Raw genomic sequence first — 23054 nt, 5'->3', positions numbered from 1 at the left:
ATGGGACCAGGCAAAGAGAATATTTCAGGAACAAAATCTGAAGTTGTTGGAAAATTTCAACAAGTCTGGCAGCATCTATGATTTAAAATCACAGTTAACTCAGAGTTCTGAGGAAGAGTCACCGGACCCCGAAACGTTAATTCTGATTTTTCTTCACAGATGCTGCCAGACCTGCTGAGCTTTTCCACCAACACCTGTTTTTGTTCCTGATTTACAACATCCACAGTTCTTTTGCTTTTTAAAGAGAATATTTCACCCATGCTCCTGAAATAGCTTGGATTCTCTATGGTAAGAAGCATTACAGGCAAGTCCCTTGGATACAAACGGGTTCTGTTCTGGAGTCCATTCGCAAGTCGATTTGTGCAGAAGTCAAAACATAATGCAGGACAATTTAAAGCAGCTGTTCGTAAGTGCAGGAGATGTTTGTATGCCGGGTCTTTAAAATTACACCCCTCTATGGGATCATTTTCATAAATTGGATGTTTATAAATCAGGGACCCGTTGTTTGTAAAATGTTACAGCACAGTAAGAGGCTATTCAACACAACTGGTCACACCTGACAATGTTTAATCCTCCATTCCTTTCTTTCTCATGTACTTGCCTGTCTTTCCCTTACATGCACCTTTGCTATTCATTTCAACTATTCTTTGAAGGAGCAAGTTTCACATTTCAGACTCTCCTGAATTCCCTATTGGCTAAATTAAGGATTATCTTATATTTATGAACTCTGTTTTACACCCTTTCCATAAGTGAAAACGCTTCTACTTCTGTTACTATCAAATCCTTTCAAAATTTCAAAGACATTCATTTGGTAAAACCTCTGCTGAAAGGAGCCATTGCCTGTTCAAGCATTCCTCACAGTTATGTATGCATGGATTATAAACTCCGTATCAGAGAGTTCTCCTTTGATACTTTGGATTCTAACCTTCTCTGAACCAACACTGGGACCATGAGCTGAAGATCAACAATTAGAGTATTCAAACTGACCATTTTCTAATCTCCTTTAATCATTTCTAAAACACTTAAATTGTCATGAGTTGATCCAATGAGTTTCTGAACCATACTGACCAGTAGTGTGACAGGAGGTGCACCTTAGATCAAGGATAGAAAAAAAAAGGTAACTTGAATGTCATCTTAGTTGAAAGGATTCTAATGGAAATAGCATGCTTCAATGCGGTGGGTCTCCATTTCTGCTTTAGTTGAAGGACTCTTTTTGAAAATGAATTAATCATCACCAACTCCCAAATTAACTTTGGAATATTTTTCATTTTGTTTATTTATTTATTTCATGGAATGTCAATGATATTGGCTAGGTCAATGTTTTGTTGCCCATTCCTAATTGTCCTTGAGAGGTGTTGCTGATAAGTGCCACTTTAATCTGCTGCAGTCCATGTAGTGTAGGCACAGTGCTGTATCGAAGTTCCAGGATTTTGAGAGCAGAAATAGAAACAGAAGTAGGTGTTCAGCTCCACAGGCCTGCTCCATCATTCAATAGGATCATGACTGATCCGACTTCCACTTGTCCACTTCCCTGCACTTTCCCCATAACCCATGATTAGCCTACTGATCAAGAACCTAACTATCTTGGCCTTAAATGTACACAAGGACTCTGCTCCCATAGCTCTCTGTGACAAGGATTCCAAAGACACTCAACCCTCTGGGAAGAAATTCCTGCTCATCTCTGTCTTAAGTTGGCATCCCTTTTATTCTGAGACTATGCCCTCCAGTCCTAGACTTGCCCATGAGGGAAAACATCCTCTTAGCATTTACCCTGTTCAGACCCATAAAAATCCTACATGTTTCAATGAGATCACCTCTCATTCTTCTAAACTCCAGTGAGAAGAGTCCCTGTTTAACCTATGTTCATAAGACAATCCCTCCATACTGGGCACCATCCTAGTGAGCCTTCTCTGAACTGCTTCCAATGAAATATCTTTCCCTTAAATAAAGGGATCAGAACTGCTCTCAGTACTCCAGATGTGGTCTCACCAGCACCATATACAGTTGCAGTAAAACTTCCCTATTTTGATACTCCAAACCCCTTGAAATAAGGGCCAACATTCCATTCGGATTTGATTCCATAGGATCCTTTGTGATTTCCAGCTGCATCTGTGTGTTAGCCTTTTGTGCTGCAGCTTTCTGCAGGTTTTCTCTATTTAAGCATACATTTTAAATAATACAGTGCAGAAACGGCGATTATAGTTACAAGTAAACATGAGTGTGACTTGGACAGGAACTTGCAAGTGATGGTGTTCCAAGGTATCTGCTTCCCTGGCCTTTCTGGTGGTAAATGTCAGAGCTTTGGAGCCCAAAACCAACTACTATTTTGTTCGCATACAGTTGAACAATTACATTAATACATCCAAAAGATATTTACAAAACACCATTCCCCCCACCCACCCAATTTATTTTAAAATAATTTTCACTCCCTTTTTTACATATTAGCTCAATGTCGAAAAGATCGTGAGCAGCGGAGACAGCAGACTGTGCGCCGATCGCCTCCTAATTCCGGGGTTCTGAAGAGATTGAAGGCCCAAATGGCTGAGGTCAGGAGCAAAATGTCTGAAGTCAAAAGTCAGATGTCTGAGGCAAGAAGTAGTACGGTATCGTGTGCTGATTTAGGGGTGAATTGCACCACTCATGCAGGAGATCAAGGGCCATCAGGGACATGTGGAATTGACAACATCCGGAGAAATGAATCTGGACTAGATCTCCTTTCCAATTACATAACATTTGGTGAGTTATAAACAGGGGATTGACATTTGCGTATGATCAATATGAAGAACGTAAAAATACCTGGTTTTTGCACATGTTGCTAAAATTAATTTTGGGTTTATTCAGGAAGATGGGTTTAAATCTGAAAACCATATGTTTGCCATAGCTATCTTCAGTGGGTGATGTCTGAGCAATTCTCAAAACCATTTTTGGTTTTAAGAGAAATCCTCATCAGTGTTGATACCACTCGAAGGTTTGTATACTGAAATAGTGTAAAAAGTATAACCTAACCAAGTCAAAATTTAAGGGGAGATTTGTGACGCAGTAGTAGTGACACTGCACAGATCCCTGCTTTGGAGCTCTGGCCCCATGTATTTCAATCCCACCATGGTAGATGGTGAAATTTAAGTCTAATGGTGATCATGTAATCATTGACAATTGTCATAAATATCCATCTGGTTCACTAATATCCTTTCAGGGAAGGAAATCTGTCATTCTTACCTGGTGACTTCAGACCCATTGCAATGTGGTTGACTCTTAACTGCCCTCTGAAATAGCTCTCAAGCCACTTAGTTCAAGGGCAGATAGGGATAGGCAACAAATGCTGTCCTTTTCATCCCAAGAAGAAATAAAGGGAAAAAAAAGTATGTAAAGTGTTGCCAGCTGTGCTAACTAACATTAAGTGGCTGCCAAGTAAAGAGAAACCTTGGTGGAAATGTAGAAACTTCTATTGCATATTTGCACTATGGCGTAGTGCAGCTATAATCAGCTATGAACTGCAAGCAGTGGATGAAAAATGTCACCATCAGAAATGGAAACAGTTACACCAAAGTCTAGAACTGCAGTTTAAAATTGAATCGTTATTTTTAAAAAATGCTGACCATTTCTGCAGAGTCTGTTTGTTGCCCTGTGTGGTGAACTGTGATTTGCTGAGGATTTTATAGGTGAAAGTCGAGAATGACTGCACACACACATTACACTCCTGAGAGAGTACCAGAATCAGAAGATGCTTTGGTTTAGTTGTTAAATGCCTGTTCTGTTTTATTTTATCCTACGACTGATCCTGGCCCATAAGCAAGCTACAACTGCTCATTAGACTGCCTTGCCAAGTTGACCACTTTTGACAGTCTGTCTCAGCTGGTTAACACTGTGTGTATATTACACACTTGTTATGCGTAGCTGTTATCCTGTTGGGGTTTGAAGTGATAATCTGAAATTTTATAAAGTTAATTGTGTCATGTCCAGCTTAAAAACTTAAATCTTGGTTAAATACAAGATTGATCCAAATGATGACTACCAGTTTGCGTTACAAATACTAGTCTTTCAGGGGTGCACCATGCTTCTATCTGTATATACAGTTTAGATTTATTTCAAAAGGGAATAATAATGTAACCATAGAAACTTTGCTGGATTCTTTGGCTGGCAGAAACCAAGTGATATCTGTTTCCTATTTGGATCACTCCAATTCACTGTTCAGCTAAGTCTAGCATCAGTAAAGAATTCTGCCTTGTCTTTTCTCTTTACAAACTCCACTTGGAGGGACCTGGGCTCAGTTCCATTCTTGGGTGACTGTGTGTGTATGGAGTTTGCATGTTCTCCCCGTATCTGAATGGGTTTCCTCCCACTGTCAAAAGATGTGCAGGTTAGGTGGATTAGCTATACTAAATTGCCTACAGTGTCCAGGGATGGGCAGGCTAGGTGGATTAGCATGACAAATGCTAATTATGGGGATGAGGAGGGTTGGTGTCAACTCGATGGGCCAAATGACCTGTTTCTGCACTGTAGGGATTCATCATTCTATGATTTGAGTCATTGAGTATTACAAGAACATTGTGCATTTTTTTCCAGCACTTAGTATTCCTTTACCCTATAATCAGATAACAGGGATGCAAGCTATAAATGTTTGATGGATGCTGTGTTTCACTGAATCCAGTTCTGGACTAAACTAATACCCAAGTAAAGATCACCTTAACAAAAACTGAAAATTGAAATAAATACTAATGAATCTGCTGTCTGCTTACAGCAGTTTCCCTTTTTCTGCAATGGTAAAAATAGATTAATTGCTTAGGCAAAGACTTCACCTTCAACATCCTGACAACAGGTCTTCACCTGAAATAGTAGCTTATTTTTAATAGCTGCTGAATGACTGGAAAAACAAAGCCAGTAATCTTTTGTACTTACTACTCATAGCCTGTTGAGGGGTAAGATTATTAAGTACTGTCAAAAGTATGCCAATCATAGTTTTCACACTTTTGTTCCCTCCGTCTTCAGCAAGCATTATGGTAAGTGGAGTCAATAGGGGTGGATAGAATCTGGTAAACTGGTCAAACCCAACAGCAGCTGCTTGTTAACATTGCTGGTCCTGAGAAGTGATTCAGTTCAAGGTCCATTTGAAAGGCTTGATTGAAATCTGTGCTTGTAAGGATTTGCTGAGCCATGTTTGCCCTACATTCCAAACATGCCACCATTTATCATGAAACCTATCCAAAATATTACAACGAAGTAATAGAAGTGGCATCATTCAACAACCTGATCCATTGCAAAGCTAAGTTAGAAACCTACCAACAATCCTTATAGAAATTACTTAATGCTATAGCTGGTAAACTGGTACTGGTGTGAATTGGAAAATACACTGCTATTTCCAGTTATCTCTATCTCAGTAGAATGAGGGGAATATAAGATATAATACTTTTCTTTGATTTTTCTCTCTTTCTTTCCTGCTTTGGCAGACTGGCTGTCGATGTGTCATGAATGTCGTGTCTCCTCCACTTCCTCATCCAAGTGACTTTTCCAAATGTGTGTGGGAGTCATGAGGAGGCATCATAGCTCAGCCCTCAAACAATAGCTGCATGTGCACTTCCAGCAGAGGGCACTGTGTTTCACTGAATCCAGTTCTAGGCTAACTAATACTTTAGTTAATACATCACTTTAACAAAATATGCTGGAAATCTATTTATTTAAGAAAAGACTAATAGATCTGTTTTCCATTTCCAGCAGAAACTGTATTTATACCTTTTGCTAACCCACAAACACTGGAGCTCCACAAGTGGCACCAGTCAGGCATCAAGCCTGTGAGCATTTGTTGCTCATAATGACTAGTCCATTTGGAATTGACCACTTGTTCAGTCGGAATTTAATTTTTAAACAGAATTAATTGTACCCTTTTGTAGAGCAATGTGTTAGTGAAGCGCTTTTCATCGAGTGCCTGACTGAAAATTTCCTCCTATCCTTCCTCAAAAAAAAATCCGCTTTTATGTGCTGCAGGCAGTCAAAGATACTCAGAAAATAAAGCACTAAGTACTTAGTGAAATGTTCCTAAGTGCTGGAATTTATTGCTGAGCGATCAGATTGGAGTTGCCTTGGAAACAAGACTGATTCGCTTGAGAGTACATTCTGGTCACCCTGAGCCTGTGCCTTCTGACGTCATAGCAGTAAATGCCCTGTGAACATGAATTCAATTTGAGCACATTGTGAAAAGGACATTTTTTAAAGGAAAAACGGAAAAAAGTACTCCAGTAAGCAGATTGCGTGTCTGTGGGAAGAATCACTAACAAGTTTGAACAATGAGGTAAATTGATCTCAGTAAAGAGATCTCTCTGTTTCTCTAAAGAAAAGAGGAATTGGAAACACTACCACAATTTTTTGCCCTGTCTTTTACTCATGGACTTGTTTGTACGTGGACTTTGAATTCAGCAACTTCAATTTTTAAATTCAAGAATTGATTATTTGTCAAGTAACAACTCTGCTTCTTCACTTCAATCTATCTTAATTTTTTTTCTTTTAAAAAGCAGCAGCAGGATTGTCAAGTATTACCAATTGAGTTTGTGGGGTACAGCAAAACAGATGAGCTGTGAACTTGTAAATTCACATCCTTCAATTTTACCTTTCAGCATCTACAAAGAAGTGTGGATCTCCAAAACATAGCCGCCCAGGTTCAGGGACCATTTTCTCTCTCCGTAGAGCTCTGGAATGCGGGGATAAAGATCTCCACTGCCAAGAGAATTATCAACCCAGCACAACAGGCAACTATCGTACTTCGTTTTAGTTGTTTTTGTTTATTTTATTGCTATATCACATTAGGTTGAATATATCCAAAAGTGAAGCTTCACAATAATTGAAGCAGATGATTTTGCATAGATATCATAAATTCCACTCTTAAAATATCGAGCATGTTTTGCTGTTTGAAAAACGCAACTTTTGCAACAGATGTTCTTTACATCAGACAATCTGAGTAAAGTTAAATGATTTGACACAACAAAAAGCTTGTCCTACCCATCATCTGGCCATGCTGCTGCTTCCTCCAAGCCTTGTAGCCATGCTTGTTCAGATGTCTACAAGTATGATCCATCTTGACGTTACATATTCTCTGATGCATTCCACTTCTGGTTCCCACTGCTGTCCTTCTAATGTTGTCTGCAAAGTGTATTTGCACATATGTGATGTGTTGAACTTTTTTTGCGTAAAAAAAGTCCAAGTATTTCACAGCAATTAATAGGATATAGTCAACAAAACCTACTCCTGAACTCGCCTGAAGGGTACAAACAAGAGAATAATATAGATCCTAGCAAATCATTTGGGATTTCCTTCTAAATTTCCAATGTTCTAATTTTTTCAAACGTAGGACTATCAAAGCCAAGCAGTAGACAAGGATCACCACATTGTGTAAACAAGGCAAATGACTCGGAAGCCCCATCAACCTGTAAGGCTGAGGACAGAGCTTTTATCGTTACTGCATCTGACCAATTCTGTAACACTGCACTGAATGGATTGGCAGCACTTGAAATGACACGTAAAGTTGCCACTTTAGGGTGAGAATGCATCAAATGTGGATTTAAATATTTATCTTGTGTTGAATTGCAACCAGCCTCCTCTTTGTGCCGCTGTTCAGCTATCTGTTTTATAATTCTTTCCAAACTGAAGGAAATAATTGGGCGACCTGTATTCTCAAGTTTAAAATGCTCCCAAATGGGATAAAATGCCACAAGACCCAGGAGAACAAATGTCATACCTTATGAAAGGGCATAATTTGAAGTTATCACCATTCATTATAATTCCAAGTTACTTTTGAGACGTAGCTCCTGTTGTCACTTAGACAAACAACAGCCAATATAAACCCAAAAATCCTGAAAGCAGCAAGTGAGACAAATAAAAGTGAAATACTGGAAATCTACAGATGATCTTGGATAAACTCAGCAGGTCTGGCAGCATCTGGAGAAATAAACAGAAGTAACGTTTCAAGTCCAGTATGACTCTTCAGAACAAATGAAACAAATAGAGATTTTAGTTCCTTTTTAGTGGTAATTTTAGAGAGAATTGCTGGTCAGGACATTAGGAGAATTTCCTGCTCTTCAAACTGTATCATTTGGCTTTTAATATTCACACAAACTACTTGTGCAGAACAGAGATACAAAGGGGTCTGGGTGTCCTGGTGCATGAATCACTGTTAGTATGCAGGTACTGTAAGTAATTAGGAAAGCAAATGGTTTATTGTTCATTAAGAAGCACAGAATATATAAGTAGGGATGCTTTACTTGAGTTGTACAGGGTGTTGGTGAGACCACACATGAAATATTGCACAGTTTTGTACTACTTATTTAAGAAAGGATATAGATGCATTCACAGTTCAGAGAAGATCCAATCATCTGATACCTGGGATGAAGGGGTTACTTTCTGAGGATAGGTTGGAACAGTTGGGCCTGTATCCATAGAAGTTCAGAAGAATGTGAGGTGATCTTATTGAAATGTTAAAGATCCTGAGGTTACTTGACCAGATGGATGCTGAAAGGATTTTCCTCCTCTTAGAAGTACTGGGATGGGGGGGTGCACAGTTTAAAAATAAGGAGAGTTAAATTTATTTGAGATTTTTTTTTCCCAGAAGGTTTAGAGGTTTTGAAACTTTCTTCCTCCAGAGAGCAGTGGATACAGGATCATTGAATACTTTTAAGGTATAGGTAGCTAGATTGTTGATTAATAAGGGAATTATTGAGGTAAAAAACAGAAGTTGCTGGAAAAGCTCAGCAGGTCTGGCAGCATCTGTGAAGAAAAAATCCGGTGACCCTTCCTCAGAACTGATGCTGCCAGACATGCTGAGCTTTTCCAACAACTTCTGTTTTTGTTCCTGATTTACAGCATCCACAATTCTTTCAGTTTTTATTGAGTTATTGGGGTAGGTGGGAATGTTGAGTTGTGGCCACAACCAAATCAGCCATGATCCTACTGAATGGCAGATCAAGCTTGGTGAAATGAGTAGTTTACTCCTGTTCCTAATTTGTTTGTACTGTATTTCACTTGTACTGATTCATTTTAAGTGCTACCTGCTGACAATGCAGCACATCTCCAGAACTGTAGGCCTCAATTACTTGCTCAAGTCCTACCATAGAGTTTAAACTCTTACCTTTTTATACCAAGAGGCAAGAATGCTACTAACTGAGGCAAGCTGATAGTTTGGTTCCACTGTGTTTTGTATATTTAATGTTACTATTCTTTGACTTTTTTCCCACTTACTAGTACTATTTATGGTTGCAGACAGATTTGGTTTATAGTCTGCAGCATGATAGTCGCATCTTGCCACCCAAAAAAAAGTTATTTTTAAAAGGAAGTATTAGTGATGTAGTTTGATGTTCAGAGTAAAATAAAGATTAAATGTATTCATGATATTGCTTTTAAAGTCAGTGGAGTAGTTGAACTATCAGAGATTCAATTCCAAGTGTGCACCATCAAGTTGAAGAAGTACCTTTATTTAATAGGTTGGCAGTCAAATAATGGTTTTAGACAAATTGAGTTGACAAGAATAACATCTGAGTGGAATTGCTTGTGTGTAATTTGAACCTCTCATATTCACCTCTCATATTCTCCCTGTTTGCTTTCAGGTCAGTACCCCAGTGCTGTTTAACAGATAACCAACGTTCTGATTCAGATAATGCAAGCACTGCAGGAACACATGCTTCACCTCTTGAGGGTATGTCGGGTAGGCCGGAAGAAGGTAAAATCTCATCTCATGATGCTTTTTAAATTTGTTACCTAGCTGGGAAGATGTCAAAGCAAATGCTTATGCTATTGCCATGCCTCAATGAGCTTCTAATGCCAGATGCTGTGGAAATGAACGGTTTAGTTTTGCCAGAGAGCAATGAGCATTTTTTTTAAAGAAAATGGCAGGAGGTTTAGAGGGGATTCGAAGAAAAGTTTTTTTTTAACCCAGAGGGCGGTAGAGTTCTGGAATGCTCTACTTGAGGCAAGAAATGTCATAACCTTTTAAAAAAAAAACGTGGATGAGCACTTGAAGTGACATAACATTGAAGGCTATATGGGCCCAGTGTGGGGAAGTGGAACTAGTGTATTTTGGTGGTACAGACTTGATAGGTTGAAGGACCTCTTTTGTATTGCACTATGAATGTAACTTCACTGCACAACTTGATAAGAAACATGCACGAGGTTAGTGAGGTGCTAACCACTGTTCAAATTCGGAGCATCTTTGCTTGTAGGCATGCTTATCCCTAGGCTTGTTGTTGACTTCAAAACCTTTTGGCTCCATTTTGCTTGTGTACGCTTGCCATATAGTAAGTGTGGTGGTAAAACATATTTTGATGTTGGTAAAACTCACTTGCTTTGGCATATTCCCAGCAATAGTCCTATTGTAGAAGCACCAGCTTTAGCTATGCCAAATCCATCGAACAGCTCCAATAAAAACAGAATTTTGGCAAAATGTAGCAGGCCAGACAGTGTCTGCGGAGAGACAGAGTTAATGTTTTGAGTCTGATTTGACACTATTTCAAAATTGGGCAGAGCTCTAAAGAAGTCCAATTGGGCTTGATGTTACCTCTGTTTCTCTCTCCACAGATGCTTCCATCCCTGCTGAATTTCTCCAGTGATTCCTGTTTTTATTTTGGATTTTCAGCATTCGCTGTATTTTGCTTTTATTTGGGAAAGCTGCAAGTTAGACATCCAAAAATGAAGGCATCAGCCATCATGTCTGCGCTTCATCCACACTGGTTTTTTCTGCCCTTCATGCTAATGTACAGTAGATGTATACAGTAGATGTAACATTCATAGAACCACACATAGCCATGTTGTAATTTCTATGATGTTATTTGACCCCCTCTCAATATATCTAGTGTCTACCCCCCATATGAGCAATGGCACTGACTTTCTTGTCCCAGTTCCCACATCCCTTGTTCTCCAATCACCAATTCTAAATTATTGACATTGAAGTTGCTGATTTAAACATTTGTTTCACAACTTAACTGCTTGAAGAAAGGTTTCTCCTATCTTCTTGTCCTAAGTCTGTCATAATCCTATCTTTACATCTTTGGGACTCCTCAATTACTGGAAATAATCTGTTCTTTTTATCTTTTCTTCCCATTTCTCCTCAATTTAAGATTTTGAAAAGGCTTGACAAGGAAGATACTGAAAAGTTGTTTCCACTGGCTGAGGATAGGTTATGGGGCACAGTCTGAGGATAAGGGGTCGATTGTTTAAGACTGAGATGAGGTGAAATACCTTTGCTCAAAGGATTGTGAATCTTTGAATCCTGTACTCAAGAAGTAAAGGTCCTTTTCATTGAATGTATTTAAGACAGATATGGGGGTGTTTGCAAATGAGGGATCAGCCTAGAAAGTGGAGTTGGAGCTCAAGCTCAGTTATAATCCTGCTGAGTGGCTGAACAGGCTCAAAGGGCCGTAAGGTGGTCTGCTGCTCTAACAAATATAACCCCACTTTTATAAAGTTTGTCTTCATATTTGTAATTCTTCACATCAGGCAGTGCCATTGCGAATCCCTACTCTCCCTTTTCGGTTGCTTCAGCATTGTACAACATGGAGCCCAGAGCTGATCATAGATTTCTTACAGTGGCCATGATGTGGATTCATAAATATTTAGTATTAAATTAGGACCCTCCATTTGAGTGATTACTTACTTTTAAGGTCTTGGAATTTTGCACTCTGAATGCTTGTGTTCTCTTGCATCATCCAACTTGTTTTCTTTCTCCTTTCAATACTCTCAACTTAATCTTGCTCTTTTTGCAGTTGCATTGCTTCAGAAAAAGGCCCTTCAATTGCTGCCCGGTATGAGCAGTGACAGTGAGAGTGAATGTGAAACTGAGATTGAGGAGCAAGAAGGGAACATGTCCACAGAGCTTGCGACTCATAACTTCACTACTCAGAGTTCTGGAGAAGGTACGATTCTACATATGCATTATTGAGTGTGTTCTAGCAATAAATTTTGTCTTAAATTGTCTATGGTTGGTAAACATGTTTTATAACTTTGACGTAATTGAAAACCTTTTTGGATGATTTGAATAAAAATGCAAAGGAATTTGGATTAATTCTGATTTTAAAAAGTACATTGTTGAAAGTGTCCAATTTGTCAACTGGTTGAAAAGAGACAGCAAATTATGGCATTTTTTTTGGTGTGTATCATTTCATTATAATTAATTTTGATGTAGGATCCAAACTCAACAATTTGCCCGGGTGAACCTGACCCAGGGTCTTTACTTACATTTACCTTTCCTGTCAGTAGGTTTGTCTTGTTTGAACTTTTTGTGATCCTGGAGGTTTGGAAAAGTCTTGCCTTCAATGGTATTTACATCATCAAATAAATCCTGAAGTACAATTCAAATCTGGTGCAAATAAATTATTCGGATATTGCTTTGAAATTTGTATCTTACATCAAAGTCTCCATGACGAAAAGGTTTGCAGTCTATAAAAATACGTTTGAGTATCCTTATTGCTAGAGAAGAATGGATTGACTTTCACATATTCTCACCACTTGTACGTTTCTATATGTTTAGTAATGTTGTTTCAATGGTCCACCACACTGTTGTAGACAACTTTTTAATATACCTCCTTTGTTCCACTTTCTTTATTCAAACTGTCATTCCTAATCACATCTTGTGAAAACATTAACCCCAATTGCATAAATTTCATCATGTTCTCAAATTTCACAGTTATTTTTACGATATCTGAGCACCATTGGCTCTATTTAAATGCATCTTCAACAATATGACTTGGTTACTTCATCCAGTGAAATTGCAGCGCAGAGATCGTAGAGGTCAGCCATTTGATCTTGGCTCATACTGTTTGATCATTTCAGTTAGGAAGGAAAGGGGCCATCAATAAGGGATTCTGCTAGGTGGCCTTGATACTCTAGACCTAGATTCAAGCTCCAGGGTATTCATCTACTAGTCTCTAGAAGTGTGAGTAAATACTGGGTAAGGACAGAATTCAGCTAATTTTATAATACATCGCACACCTTGCACTCAGCTTGTCAGTGCTTACTGTGAAGCTTCACAGTTGATTAACAGCCATTTGTTCAAAGTCAAAAAGACATTTGATACCTGTAGAATCATGAACACTGAACGCTTTCATGGATTGAAAGAGGAAAATAAAACTTGAAAGGGTGGTAATGAAAGGAGGGTTTTTAAAATTTCTGCAGCAGTCTGCTGGGTGATCGTATATGATGCAGTTTACTCTGGAGAGCTAGAAGGGAGGAGGGAAAATCCAAGTTGACCCAGCCTACATTGGTGGGGGACAACTGCTGTGGAAAGCTTGTAGATCCACTGGTAGTAGGAGGAGTATAGCTTACTTAAAACAAGAAGACTGAGAGAGGAAATTTCTCATTTTATCCTCCCCTTTTTGTAAATAAAACACGTGCTCTTGTAAGGGCTAACAGTTTTATTTTTATTAATTGAGTAACAAAGAGTTTATGACAATGACCTTGGAATTCTACAGACCTCGTACAAGTCAACTTAACAGCTTTGCAAGCTTTGGAAACCACAGGAGAGTTTATGACCCATTTCTCACACTGCCAGCCTGATAAACTTTCCTCCTTTGAACATACTAAATTTATGAGATAACAAGGTGTAGAGCTGGATGAACACAGCAGGCCAAGCAGCATCAGAGGAGCAGGAAGGCTGACGTTTCGGGCCTAGACCCTCCTTCGGAATTGGGGAAGGGAAAGGGGGTTCTGAAATAAATAGGGAGAGAGGGGGAGGCGGATGGAAGATGGATAGAGGAGAAGATAGGTGGAGAGGAGACAGACAGGTCAAAGAGGGAGGAGATAGGTCAGTCCAGGGAGGACGGACAGGTCAAGGGGGCGGGATGAGGTTAGTAGGTAGGAGATGGGGGTGCGGCTTGAGGTGGAAGGAGGGGATAGGTGGGAGGAAGGACAGGTTAGGGAGGCGGGGACGAGCTGGGCTGGTTTTGGGATGCGGTAAGGGGAGGGGAGGTTTTGATGGTTGTGAAGTCCACACTGATACCATTGGGCTGCAGGGTTCCCAAGCGGAATATGAGTTGCTGTTCCTGCAACCTTCAGGTGACATCGTTGTGGCACTGCAGGAGGCCCAGGATGGACATGTCATCTGAGGAATGGGAGGGGGAGTTGAAATGGTTCACGACTGGGAGGTGCAGTTGTTTAGTGCGAACCGAGCGTAGGTGTTCTGCAAAGCGGTCCCCAAGCCTCCGCTCGGTTTCCCCTATGTAGAGGAGGCCACAACGGGAACAGCGGATGCAGTATACCACAGTAGCAGATGTGCAGGTGAACATCTGCTTGATGTGGAAAGTCTTCTTGGGGCCTGGGATGGGGGTGAGGGGGGAGGTGTAGGGGCAGGTGTAGCACTTCCTGCGGTTGCAGGGAAAAGTGCCGGGTGTGGTGGGGCTGGAGGGGAGTGTGGAGCGGACAAGGGAGTCATGGAGAGAGTGGTCCTTCCTGAAAGCAGATAAGGGTGGGGAGGGAAAAATGTCTTTGGTGGTGGGGTTGGATTGCAGATGGCGGAAGTATCGGAGGATGATGCGTCGGATCCAGAGGTTGGTGGGGTGGTACATGAGGACGAGGGGGAGTCTGTTTTGGTTGTTATTGCGGGGATGGTGTGTTAGGGATGAGTTGCGGGAAATGCGGGATACACGGTTGAGGGCGTTCTCGACCACTGACGGGGGGAAGTTGCGGTCCTTGAAAAACGAGGACATCTGAGATGTACGGGAGTGGAATGCCTCATCCTGGGAGAAGATTTGGCGGAGGCGAAAGAATTGGGAATAGGGGATGACGTTTTTGCAGGAAGGTGGGTGGGAGGAGGTGTACTCTAGGTAGCTGTGGAAATCGGTGGGCTTGAAATGGATATCGGTTTCTAGGTGGTTGCCAGAGATGGAGACAGAGAGGTCCAGGAAAGAGAGAGAGGTACTAGAGATGGTCCAGGTGAACTTAAGGTTGGGGTGGAAGGTGTTGGTGAAATGAATGAACTGTTCGAGCTCCTCGTGGGAGCACGAGGCGGCGCCGATACAGTCATCGATGTAACGGAGGAAGAAGTGGGGTTTAGGGCCAGTATAGGTACGGAAGAGGGATTGTTCCACGTAACCTACAAAGAGGCAGGCATAGCTTAGGCCCATGTGGGTACCCATGGCCACCCCCTTTGTCTGTAGGAAGTGGGAGGAATTGAAAGAGAAGTTGTTGAGGGTGAGGACGAGTTCGGCTAAGCAGATGAGGGTGTCAGTGGAGGGGGACTGGTTGGGCCTGAGGGACAGGAAGAAGCGGAGGGCCTTTAGGCCACTGTATGGGGAATGCAGGTGTATAGGGACTGGACGTCCATGGTAAAGATAAGGTGTTGGGGACCAGGGAATTGGAAGTTCTGGAGGATGTGGAGGGCGTGGGTGGTGTCACGGACGTAGGTAGGGAGTTCTTGGACCAAGGGGGAGAAAATGGAGTCGTAATAGGTGGAGATAAGTTCAGTGGGGCAGGAGCAGGCGGAGACAATGGGTCGACCAGGGCAGTCAGGTTTGTGGATTTTGGGAAGGAGATAGAAGCGGGCGGTGCGGGATTGGGGAACGATGAGGAAGTGATTTATGATTTGAGATCTATACAATGTGTATTTTCTTTTCAAGCAGGTGATTTGGGCAATTCTGGAAACACCAATTTTGTCAATGGAGATGCAAAAGAGTAGTAAGTGAACAGAAGCTTTTTTGTGTTCATTTTGAGCTCAATGTATTGCACCTAGTAGAATTCAATGCATTAGATCAAAAGACCAGCATTGGCGTTGTTATGATGCTTTAATGTGAAAAACCCCACTCAGCTCCCCAGCCACCTACAGCAACATTCCTCAAACTCCCAGCTGTCTGGCCTGCACTCAGCACGAAATCTAGCCTTTGAACACCATTCACAGAATATTTCTACTCAATCTCACCCACAACTCCACTTTTCATTTCTCACTGTGGTCATTTGACTTGATGGAAGGGACGCAAAATTGATATGCAGTTTGTATCACAGCATAATTTGACTAGACCATCCAAACACTATTGGATTCTGCTTTACCAAAACTACCAAAGCTGCTAATTACTTGCTACACCTCGATCATCCTGGAATGTAAAAAATTAACCCTCACACCCTCACCCCTTTTCCCCCAATCAACAATCTCCCCTGTATTTGCATCTCCAGCAGAGCTCATGGATACTTTGTCACTAAATTTGAGACTCTACAGCTCTTACACCCTTGTTGCTAAAACATTGACCACTTGTTATCCTCCTGCCCCACCATGCTAGCTGCTGCTGTAAACTCTGTTTCTGGTTCTGTACATGATCATCCCTCTTCAAAAAAAAAGGCCTTTGAGCCTGCTGCCCTTGTAAACTGCTGCCCATCTTGAACGTCCATTTCGTCCAAAGGCCTTGTGTGCAATTAACTCCCAAATTGTCCCTGGTTTGAATCCCCCACTGTGTGGATTCTGACCTGCCACAGGACTGAAATGGTCCTATTTAAAGCAACAATGACACCCTCCCTGTTCTTCATTGTCAATTTGTCTAAAATCTTTACACTGTTGTTCGGCACCATTCTCCACTACTCGGACTAGGCATTCATTCCCTCAAGACTTGGCATTGCTCTCCTGCTGATCTCTAATCTTTTACATCCAAACATCTGGTACTCGTATCTTAATTCATATCAAGTTCTATTCTTGTCTGTTCAGTCAGTGAATCTATAATGTCTTCACTTCCCATCTCTGCAGTTATCTCTGGAGTTCCTGAGGGTCTGCCCTTCGTCCCCCCTCGTTTCTCAGCTATGTGCTATCCTACACCAATCTCATTCAGGAATACATCAAACTACAGAAGTGCACTGATGACATGTAACCTGCAATGTAACCTGTATGCCTCCTAAGTCTTTTTGATCTGTACATCCTTTGCCGTGATCTGCCTGTACCGCTCGTAAACAAAGCTTTTCACTGTATTTCGGTACACATGACAATAAAATCAATCAATAAATCATTGCCTTTCTCAACTTGACTAACTTTGTATTGTCAGACTTGCCCAACATCCAGCCCTGTATGAGCTGAAATTTCCTCCAGTTAAACAATAGGAAAACAAAAGTCTCTGTCACAAATTTCTATCACTAATCTCTGATTCCCCTGTCTCAAACTGAACCAGACTGTTCACAACCTTCGGTTTCCATAAACAGAGCTTCCACTCCAGACCCTCTCCCTTACCAACCACAGACTTCACCTTCCGTCTTAACACCTATCTTCTCCTGTGCCTTTATTCTATCTGAATCCTCACTAGCTGTTGGTCTCTTAGTCGGCCTCCCATCTTCCACAGTTTGAGCTCATTCAAAGTTTGTTGGCTGCATCCTTATTCACACTAAAGTATATCCGCCCTTCGTTCTGTGCTTGCTAACCATTTGCTCCTGGTCCACCAGCATTCCCATTTTTAAAGTTTTTGTCATTGCTTTCAAATGTTTCAATAGCCTCGCCTTTCCCCAGCCCTGCAACCAGTAAACCCGGCATTCCTTCAATTCTGGTCTATTGTGCATTCCTCCACCCTGCCATTGGCAGTATAGTACTTGCACAGTGCATTGAAGTGTCACCCTACACTCTACTGTACATTGGAGTGAGATGTAACCTACAACCTTCTGATTTGGGCTACTAGCAGAGCATTGACCCTTGAATACAAATTAGCACCAGCACTTCAGAAGACAAGTTTAGTGGTTGTTTGTTGATTGGAGTTTAATTTTTTTCCACCACACTCCGCCCCAACCTCTCCCTGAGAGGCCAACTGGAGCACCCCTGTCCCTTTTCAAAATGATGTGGAGGTGCCGGTGTTGGACTGGGGGGTTGGACAAGGTCAGAAATCACACAACACCCGGGTCATAGTCCAACAGGTTTATTTGAAAACACAAGCTTTCGTAGTCTTGCTCCTTCAGGTGTTAGTGAGAGAGGTGGCATCAGTCACAGAATTTGTAAGTAAAAAGATCAAAGAGTCACACAACTGATGAGGATGTATTAAACAAACCTAAGATGCTATTTGCTCATCAGTTGTGTAACCATTTGATCTTTTTACTTATAAATTCTGTGCCTGATGCCACCTCTCTCTCTAACACCTGAAGGAGCAAGGCTCCGAAAGCTTGCGTTTTCAAATAAACCTGTTGGACTGTAACCTGGTGTCTTGTGATTTCTAACCTTTTTGAAATAGCTGTCTCTATGTTCTTGAATGGTTGAAAGCAGAGGAGGTTACAGAGATAGGGAAAGGTAAAGCCATAGAATTTAAACTTTGACTTATTACCCGGCAAGAATGTATTTGCTTCTAAGTAATTAGATCTTTGTGTCCAATAAAGTGCATGATAGGTGAGAGCGTCCTACAGGACATCCAGCTTCTCTTTGGGGAAGATTGTGTAGTGGTAATGTCACTGGGCTAGTAATCCAGACACCAAGGCCATTGATCAAGTGATATGGGTTCAAATCTCAACTTGGCTGTTAATAAGTCCAGAATTGAAAAGCTGGACTTAGGTTCCCCAGCCATCATTACTGTTGTAAAAATCCAACAGGTTTACTAATGCCCTTTTAGGGAAGGAAATCTGCCATCCTTGTTCACTATGGCCTACACATGACTCCAGACAATGTGATTGACTGTTCTATGCCCTATGAAATTAAACCATTCAATACATAAGCAATTAGCAATGGACAACTGATTGCACACATTTGGGTAGAACCTAGAATTATCTAGTACATCCTTTGCAATGATGTGTGGGTATCTCCTGAGCACGGGATTGTGGCTCTGTAGTCCATCATAACTGGGGAGGCTAGTTAATTCTTTGCAGAAGTGTTGAGGAAATTGCAAGTTATGTAGTAGCAGTTTGATGATAACTGTGTGGAACTACTTCAACTGAACAGAATAAGGAGAGGAATCTGAGCAACTAAACATTTACCTTTTTTGATTCTTTTTCTTCACAGATCATAAGGACCTTGTCCATGGAAGACATTTTTATCCAAATTTCGGTGAAAGTGTGGAAAAGATTGCTAAAGGAATTTGTCCATCTTTAATTAGAAGGATAAAGGAAATAACCTGTAACATCCCATGTGAAGCTAACGCTTGCCTGTTACTCATGCACTACACCAGCTGTATGTTGCAGCAAGATCCCAGTAAACCTTTGCACTAATGGATTTTTCTTTTCTGTCTTATCATCAGTGGGTTGGAATTAGTTACACAACCATTCAGTGGACAGTCCAAATTCTTGTTGAATGGTGCCTTCAGAGCTGGTGGGGACTGTATTAGACTGCACTTCCTATTCACAAGCCTGCATGCAACATTCTTTCCAGAATGTATTTCAGGATTTAGGCTGCATCTTCTGGGGAAAAAAAACGTTTACTATTAAACAACGAGAGTGCATTGGAATGATTTGCTTGTAAGTACAATTGCCAAAGTGAAGTGGGAGATGATGAGGTTCTTTTAACTGAAGCTATTTTACAAACACCAACCAGCTGCTGGTTGGGTGCATCTTAAACTGAACTGTCATTTTTGGAGCAGCCCAGCAGGTGAATCGAGCTATTAACATCCTGTGCACTGGGTTATTGGTGTCTCACTGCCATGGGCTCTCACCTAGCTGAGCTTGTGAGCAGCCCATTCTAAGTATTCATCTTAAGCAAGTCAGAACAACCTTTCTGAAGTGATCTGCTTAGTAACTTTCATAAAATGTATGTTTCTTCAACTCTTTCTAGATGAGAGGGTGGGTGTTTCTTGCCAAACAATTTCGTTCTGCCCCTAATTCCCATTATTTGGCCAGAACAACGCGCAGGCAACTGTCTGCTAGACCTTTAGTCTCATTATTGGCAGAAAATGAGCTCTACTCCCCTGGACACATCTGCCCTTTCCTGCGCATGGCTGAATGGGGAAGGTGCAGTGCTGAAACCCTAGGGTGCCTTTGGGGAGTGTCTCTTTTAAGTAGTCACAGACCACAGTCTGTCAGCTGATGATTGTAAGTTTGTAAAATATCCCACTCAGACCAAAAATTAATAAACTAATTGAATAAAACAATAGGTAGGCATTACTGGCTGATATAAGGTGACTCTGTGTGCATGCTGTGATTCAAAGACCATATTAGATTCATGATGAGGGACATTCACAGTGAAGTGTTGCATTTTTCCTGTCTCTGATGCAGTGAACACAGAATAGAATGATACATTACACAACAACTACTTTGCTCAACACTTGTAAATTTGATTTGTTCATGTCTTTATACTTGCTTTTACCGCAAAATTACCTGAATGTTGTGTCTTCGCTGTGATTAATTACTGTTAAGTGCCTGTGTTCTAACTGGCCATATTTAACTGCTAGCCCATTGCTCCTCTGCATAGTAACATCACATTGTAGCTCTGATTGCCATAGGCTGCGGTTACTTGTTCCATTGTCTTCATTTTTGACGCAGTTATGATTGTAGATTTCTAACCCTGCTGCATGGTGTATAACATACTTCTGAGCAAAAGTTCTCCTACAGTTTGGCAGCATTGTACCCTGGTTCGGATTGCTGAACACCTCCAAATTTTGTTGAAGGAAACTCTGGAGAAAAGTTCAGTGGTCTGCTGGTTATGAGTGTTACATGACCAATGAACTCCAGATTTCTTCAGAACTAAAATTTAACATACTGTATCAAAGTTGGGAATGCTTTAGTCACTTTGCAAGATTATTTGCGTCTGACTGTCAATTATAATTTCTAGGTCAAGGATAAAGCTAAGATTCCAATATATGCTTTCAAATGAATTTATTTCCCATCTAAGTACCATGTTGTTTATTTATTTCTATCTCCTGCTTTGGAGCAGCTATTCTGTATGATCCACAAATGTACACTTCTCTGCAATTTGCTTTTCTTACAGTAGGCCCAACAGGCAATCATTTTGTAGATTTCCTTTTTGTTATGTAGATGTACCTCAGTAGTGCAAATCACTGTCTTCCTCTGGGAATTCTCAAAGCTGCTGGTTAAAGAGCTGGTACCTTTCTGTTGAGAGAACCCTTTACATAAATTCTGAGGTGTTATATGTGTGTTAAATGTCTCCTCTACCCCCAGCTTTTATTCATAATAGCAGCACTTAGGAATTGTATCATTGGTTTGTTCTGTCAGTGTGAGGAGCACCTATTGTATGTTTTCCCCCAGTGTCACTGTCCTCCCCTTTAATTGTACCAAAATTAAACATTCCATGTTGCTGAAAATGAAATAATGGTTGCTGGAATAAATTGGTATTTCTGGTATTTTTTATTGGCTCTGTTGACATGTATGACTCCTCTTCCCTTTTCACTGACCTGCTGAAATGTGGAGAGATTTTATTTTTAAACTTGCTTCTGCTGCTTGGAGTTTTTCTTTTGGATGGCAATAAGTTGCATGTCTAATGACTGAAACAATATGCTGTGAATCCAGGTCTCTCTCCTGTAATTCTGCTTACGCTGCCGCCGCCAGTCGTCGCTGCCACCACTTCCACCCCCCCAGCCCTCCAAAAGAAAAAGCAGTCCCATTCTGCCAATAGTATATTTAACTCTGAACATTTCAGTTTTTTTTAATGCATTTTGGGGTCTTAGTTTCTGTGAATTATTTTTGCGCTGTGCTTTTTGGGGAGGTTCCTACTGAGGGAACTCACAGTTTGAGCAACAGCACCTTTGTAAAGCATTACTAGTGGCCTAACCTGTGTAGTAGGAAGCTGATTGCTGATGTACAGTCCTGAGTACTGTTTCTGCGATGCATGGTGAAATCCAGAATGTGATGTGTCTTGTACTGTGAAATACTGTTTAGAAAATCCACAGTTTTTCTGTAATGTATATTGTGTTTGCTTTTTAAATACTGTCTCCATTGTGTTTACATGATCACATTTCAGCACTTTTTTAGTTAATAAAACTGAAAGATATTAATTCTTCGTTGGGGTTTGCTTCCTGTGAACAGGGAGAGGTGGACGGTTTAGTGACAGTCAGTTTCCAGCCAGGACCATCTTTCTTCAGAGAAGCGAAAACAATAGGATTTTGACGGTTGTCTTTACAGTCTGAGAGAAATTGGGCAACCGGTATGAATCCTTTTAGCAGAGGAATTTTGCTATAATATAATGCCTTTTCTCTTGAGAACTTCTCCGAGTGCTTAATGTAATGCATTCTACATCTTGAGTGCATTTGCAAATTAAATTGCTGAATTGGACAGGGAAATTCCACAATACCAATGAAGTGAGTGAGTAGTATTGGTCATGGAAGTGATATTGGCCCAGGCCATGACCCTTGGAGTGCTGCTGTGGATTTTTAACATCCATCTCTACAGGCAGTCAGGGCTTTAATTAAATGTTTTAACTGGAAGATGCAGTATGTGCTCTGAGCAGTTGAGTTATAAGCAGAACTCATAAATGAAATAAAGAACGGCAGATGCTGAAGATCTGAAACAAAAACAGAATTTGCTAGAGAAACTCAGCAGGTCTGGCAGCATATGTGGAAAGAAAGATAGCGGAGTTAAACCTTTCAAGTCCAGTGAGTCTTCATCTGGTAGTTCTGAAGGAGGATCACTGGATTTGAAAGGTTTAACTCTGCTTTCTCCCCACAGATGCTGCCAGATCTGAGTTTCTCTGGCAATTTCTGTTTTTGTAATATACCCCATCTGGCCTCTCAGGTGGACTAAAGAGTTTACTTGGTGTTATTTTAACAACAACCAAAGTAATTCTCCCTGTTGTTCAGATCCACTATTGATCCCTTGCATCACTAAGATACAAATTTATCTGGTATTTACCTCATGCTGCTTGTGAATGTTTGCCACGTACAGATTGTTTGCCAGATTTTCCGCATTATAACAGTATGCTTCAAAAAGACTTTATTGAAAAGTGTTTTGAGACATACTAAGTTGGTGAACAGTAAATACCTGTTCTTTCCTTTAATATTGACTTTGTCCTTGAGCCATGATACCTTACAGGACCCTTTCGTAGTATTACAGATGCGAATCCATATTCGACGATGTGAAATGTGGAGAATCATGTATTGCAGACACCGTTGTTTATTGGGGAATCAATCTGCTACTTGCTTCTCTAAGCTGTCACATCAACACTCATGACGAGAGGTCTTTTCTGATGACCAAGAATTAATCGT

The 23054-nt window shown here is 40.9% G+C and overlaps 1 protein-coding gene across 2 annotated transcripts in view; it reads left to right on the top strand.

Annotated features, from left to right (window-relative positions):
• The window catches only part of trim37 (tripartite motif containing 37), a 34264-nt gene extending 12416 nt beyond the window's left edge, over positions 1–21848 (top strand). Inside the window, exons 6-12 of one of the 2 annotated variants that reach the window (XM_048612720.1) lie at positions 2446–2736; positions 6606–6737; positions 7337–7523; positions 9585–9697; positions 11736–11885; positions 15585–15639; positions 18908–21848. In XM_048612720.1, the coding sequence (XP_048468677.1) occupies positions 2446–2736; positions 6606–6737; positions 7337–7523; positions 9585–9697; positions 11736–11885; positions 15585–15639; position 18908 (929 nt within the window). In that variant the 3' untranslated portion in view covers positions 18909–21848. Of the gene's footprint in view, positions 1–2445; positions 2737–6605; positions 6738–7336; positions 7524–9584; positions 9698–11735; positions 11886–15581; positions 15640–18907 lie in introns of both variants that reach the window. The other variant, XM_048612721.1, reaches the window with a different exon arrangement.
• The last annotated feature ends 1206 nt before the right edge of the window (positions 21849–23054 follow it).

Source organism: Rhincodon typus, chromosome 26 (assembly GCF_021869965.1).
Source record: "Rhincodon typus isolate 14 chromosome 26, sRhiTyp1.1, whole genome shotgun sequence".
NCBI classification, from domain to species: Eukaryota; Metazoa; Chordata; class Chondrichthyes; order Orectolobiformes; family Rhincodontidae; genus Rhincodon; species Rhincodon typus.
The sequence above is the reverse complement of the archived record's forward strand: the minus strand, read 5'-3'. Positions and strand labels throughout refer to the sequence as shown.